Source organism: Epinephelus moara, unplaced genomic scaffold (assembly GCF_006386435.1).
Source record: "Epinephelus moara isolate mb unplaced genomic scaffold, YSFRI_EMoa_1.0 scaffold2233, whole genome shotgun sequence".
NCBI lineage: Eukaryota > Metazoa > Chordata > Actinopteri > Perciformes > Serranidae > Epinephelus > Epinephelus moara.
The window spans coordinates 1-5,000 of record NW_026079801.1 but is presented as its reverse complement, the minus strand read 5'-3'; the positions used below and the strand labels follow the sequence as shown (position 1 = coordinate 5,000).

At 45.7% G+C, this 5,000-nt stretch overlaps 2 protein-coding genes across 3 annotated transcripts in view; both read right to left on the bottom strand.

The window, feature by feature from the left end:
* The window catches only part of LOC126387122 (synaptogyrin-1-like), a 3,773-nt gene extending 2,943 nt beyond the window's left edge, over positions 1–830 (bottom strand). The window contains exon 1 of the mRNA XM_050039676.1: positions 133–830. Within this exon, the coding sequence (XP_049895633.1) occupies positions 133–234 (102 nt within the window). The 5' untranslated portion in view covers positions 235–830. The remainder of the gene's footprint in view (positions 1–132) is intronic.
* A 605-nt stretch (positions 831–1,435) lies between these two features.
* LOC126387121 (integrin alpha-8-like) lies at positions 1,436–4,994 on the bottom strand. 2 transcript variants are annotated; one of them, XM_050039673.1, is made up of 7 exons: positions 4,606–4,989; positions 4,285–4,440; positions 2,877–2,963; positions 2,658–2,777; positions 2,432–2,533; positions 2,125–2,247; positions 1,436–1,982 (listed from the first exon to the last, which is right to left on the bottom strand). In XM_050039673.1, the coding sequence occupies exons 1-7, from the start codon at positions 4,792–4,794 to the stop codon at positions 1,896–1,898; spliced, it is 864 nt and encodes a 287-aa protein (XP_049895630.1). In that variant the 5' UTR covers positions 4,795–4,989; the 3' UTR covers positions 1,436–1,895. The 2 variants fall into 2 exon arrangements, with proteins under 2 accessions (XP_049895630.1, XP_049895632.1); XM_050039675.1 differs by lacking the exon at positions 2,658–2,777 and having other exon boundaries at positions 4,606–4,994.
* Positions 4,995–5,000: the final 6 nt, after the last annotated feature.

Sequence of the window (5,000 nt, the reverse complement as noted above, 5' to 3'; positions counted from 1 at the left end):
CATCCAGAACACCTGGGCTCACCTGTGTGACCTCACAGGTGTTTATTGATTTACATCAATTTAAAATGTTTCACCAGCGATTCTGCTGAACTATGACATCATCACTACATCATCACCACACCTCAGACTCACCCAACAGATGATCCTCACGATGGTCTGAGGCTGTCTGATGAAGGTCAGGGGGTCAAAAGCTCCGCCTGCCTTCCCCGCCCCGTAAGCCTGGAAACCGTCCATCAAGACCACTTCCTGTTCCCCTTACCAGACCAGATTTGACCAGTAAGGACCAGCAGGACCAGTTCAGCCTGGCTCAGTCTACCTCAACAGCCCCCCGTCAGCTCCCAGCTCAGTCCACTGAGTCCACTTTAGTCCAGGTCGGTCCAGTTTAGTCCAGTTTAGTGCTGTATGTACCAGGTTATTCTCTGTGTCTGACCCGGTCCCAGTTCTCTCCTCCTCCTCTTCCTCCTCTTCTTCTCCTTCTTCTTCTTCTCTGCTGTTACAAACTGTAATCTGCTCTAATCCTCCTCATCCCTCCTCCAGAGTCTAACGATTCATCACCCTGAGCCGAGTCTGACAGGCTGTGGGCCGCCTCCATCCAGCTCCACCAATCACATGCTTTTGCAAAAGGTGCTGGGACTTGGAGTCGTCCAATCAGACTTTAGGGGGTGGAGTTACAGAGCCTGATAGGCTGTAATCAGGGTGACATACCTCCTTCCTGTCTGTCTTTGTTTATCAGAACTAAAGTTAGAAAAAATAATCATGGACAGATCAATGAAGTCAGAGCCAGGGGCCCCAAGTGTCCAGGGGCCCCTAGTGTCAGTGGCCCCAGGGCCCTCACATGCAAAATGTCACATGTCAGAGACAAGAGATACAAAAAGACCTCACAGGGACACAAACAACTACAAGAAGACAAGATCACAGAGACGTCAAACCACCGCAGATTCTGTGTGTGTGTGTGTGTGTGTGTGTGTGGGGACTTTAAATATCTGACCCCGGGGGGCCACTGTCTCATGATTCGCCCGTGATGATCAGATATTATAAAATACATCAGCTCCATCAGGACCGTGACATCATCAGAGCTGAACTCTCATGTTCATGAAATCTACCTTAGCATTATGTTAGCCTCATGCTAACGTAGCTGTTCACTGTGTTTAATCAGTAAATTAAACACTAATGATAATTATGTGTTTATGTTAGCTGACAAAGCTAACGTTAGCATGCTAAGTTAACTTTGTTTACATGTCTGATCAAACTGTAGTTTACTAATAAAGTTAAAACTAAAAACATGCAAAATGACCTGTGTGTGTGTGTGTGTGTGTGTGTTAATAGGATCAGTGTGAGCGCCGTCTGTCGGTGTGAGAAATCACTTCCTGTTTCCTCTTCTCATCGACACATCTAATTATTTACACATTATTAATAATAAACACTGAAGACAAAATGTTTTGAAATTCCATTTTAATCACTGATTTTGTAATTAAACAGACTTTTTTTCAATTATTATTTCAATCATTAAGTTTATTTATCAGATAATCAATTAATAAAATAACAGAATGATTTATAAAGATGTGATCAATGTTTTTGTGATTATTCATTTATTTTAGAAATGCATAAATAATCAAAATGAACTTTAGTTTGATTTGATCAGTTTAATACAAACAGTGATAACAGAGTGATTATTATTAATATATTGATTATGTGTGATCTGGTGTGTGAACAGATGATAAATGATGAAGATATTGAACATTATTAAACATGTGATTATTGATTACTGAGTCGATCAGGAACTATTGATCCTGTCAGTGATCTGTGCTCCTGATCACTTATACAGCAGATCAGTGAGACGCCCCTCTGACCTCCACCATGTGACCTGTGTGTGTGTGTGTGTGTGTGTGTGTGACTCAGTCATGTGACTCCTCAGCCAGACGTTGCTCTTCATCATCATCATCATCATCAGTGGGTGGGCGAGTACGCTTAAAGAAACCCAGCTACACACACACACACACACACACACACACACACAGATAATATCTGAGATCAATATGACATTAGAATGACATCATTGTGACATCATGTTCCTATTGCGACTGACTAACTGATCAATAGATGTATTGATTGATTGACTGTTACCTTCCAGAAGATGAAACAGAGCACGCCCAGCAGGAGGAGTCCACAGATGATTGACAGGACGATGTAACCAATAGGAACGTTGTTCTCTCCATCAGGAGGACGCCACAACACGCTGAGGCGGGTCTACATACACACACACACACACACACACACACAGTCTGCAGGTCACCACAGGTCATGTCTTGTAAGACTTTAGGTTCTAAGAATGTGTGTGTGTATGTGTGTGTACCTGTGTGTGTGTGTGTGTGTGTGTGTGTGTGTGTGTACCTGTGTGTGTGTGTGTGTGTGTGTGTGTGTGTGTGTGTACCTGTGTGTGTCCACTTGGCAGCAGCAGTGGTTGGACCTTGGATGATGTGTTGATGACATCATAGGAGGCGGAGGACGTGAGCTCATAGTTCAGGTAGGGAGTCTGTAGGAATAAGTAGGATGACATCATCACCTCATCATCATCATCATCACCATCACCTGTGTGTGTATGTGTGTGTATGTGTGTGTGTGTGTGTGTGTGTGTGTGTGTGTGTGTGAACGTGTACCTGTGCGAGTGTGTGTATCCACAAATGGGCTGAGATTCGAATGACAGCGCTGAAGCCCCGCCCCAACACAGTGACATCACACACAAACCTGACACACCCCGCCTCCCTGCTGCTGCAGTTCTACACACACACACACACACACACACCATCATCACCATCATCAGTATAACAGAGTGATGTGTCACAGTACAGAGTGCATCAGTGTATCAGTGTATTTACCAGATGGACTGTGGGACTGTGAGACTTTGTCTCCTCCTGCTGGACCGACTGAGAAACTACAGACACACTGGACCTGTTACCAACCAGCTGAGGACAGGGACAGACAGGTCAGAGAGACACAGACAGAGACAGACAGGTCAGAGAGACACAGACAGACAGGTCAAACAGACAGAGACAGAGACAGGTCAAAGAGACAGAGACAGACAGGTCAGAGAGAAAGAGACAGAGACAGACAGGTCAGAGACAGAGACAGAGACAGACAGGTCAGAGAGAAAGAGACAGACAGGTCAAAGAGACAGACAGGTCAGAGAGAAGGAGACAGACAGGTCAGAGAAAAAGAGATAGAAAGGTCAGAGACAAAGAGACAGAGACAGACAGGTCAAACAGAAAGAGACAGACAGGTCAGAGACAGACAGGTCAAAGAGAAAGAGACAGACAGGTCAGAGAAAAAGAGACAGACAGGTCAGAGTGAAAGAGATAGACAGGTCAGAGAAAAAGAGACAGACAGGTCAAAGAGACAGAGACAGACAGGTCAGAGAAAAAGAGACAGACAGGTCAGAGTGAAAGAGATAGACAGGTCAGAGAAAAAGAGACAGACAGGTCAAAGAGACAGAGACAGACAGGTCAGAGAAAAAGAGACAGACAGGTCAGAGTGAAAGAGATAGACAGGTCAGAGAAAAAGAGACAGACNCACACACACACACACACACACACACACACACACACACACACTGAGCCCTGAGCTGCCCTCAGGCTCTCAGACGTCAGTGAGAAACATTTCCAACAGAAATAAGAAATATTCATATTCAGACTCTGAAACAACACACACACACACACACACACACACACACACACACACCAACAAACTGTCTCATTATTTCTGTCACCTCATTTCAAGGTCGAGAAAATCCCCAAAATCTGCAACATGAACAGTCAACACAAGAGAGAGAGAGAAAGAGAGAGAGAGAGAGAGAGAGAGTGTGTGTGTGTGTGTGTGTGTGTGTGTGTGTGTGTGTGTGTGTGTGACAGACTGACTCCTGATCTCCTGTACTGACCTCTGTACACCGATCAATAACTGATCAATACCTGATGAACAGGTGTGCCGTTGTGTAACTGTTGTTGTTGTTGTGTGCTGAGGTGTAAACAGAAACAGTGACAGTGTTTATACGGTCTTTGATCAGAGGAGGATCATCCTGCTGTCACTGTGACACTGCTGTGTGTAGTTGTTGTTGATGAGGATTATCCTGCTGACAGACACACAGACAGACAGACAGACAGACACACAGACAGACAGACAGACACACACACACACAGACAGACACACAGACAGACAGACACACAGACACACACACACACAGACACACAGACAGACAGATACAGAGAGACAGACAGACAGACAGGTTCCAACCTTGAAGGGGTCGATCTGTGATGTGTTCAGGGGTCTGCAGGTCAGTGAGTCTTCGGAGGCGTTGGAGAAGACGTAGAGGAGGAAGTGATGTCGCCAGGTGGAGAAGTAGTCCACCGTCAGCCGGGCATTGACCGCGCTGGGACCGTGGTTCCTCAGCTACACACCAACATGATCAATATGACCAATATGATTAGTGTTATTAGTTATCAGTACGACCATATTGATCAGTATGATCCATGTGATCAGTGTGGTTGGTGACAGGTCTGACAGGTTAACATGGGCGGCTCGTTCTGGTCTCGTCATCAACAGAACTCATCTCACCTCATAAACAGTTTCCACCAGTGGACCCACTTCCTCTAAACTCCCAGGATGCATTGCAGGCGGCCAGTCAGGGAGGGGGAGAACCACCTCTGGAGGGGAGGAGCCTCTATAGACACAAAATGACATCATCACATTCAGTCCAGAGAGAGGTGACACACAGAACAAAGAAAGGGGGGCGTGGTTAAACATCAGCCCTAATCTGTCACCATGGCGACCAGACTACAGCTTTAGTAGCTGTTTATGAATCCTCAGATCAGCTCACACACCGACTCTCTGTGGTGACAAGGTGCCGTTTATTTGCCGCTGCACCGAGGAGTCGCACCGCTGCATGCCGGCCACAACGTACTGCAGAACGGACGGACATGTTAATTCAATTCAATTCAATTCAATTTTAT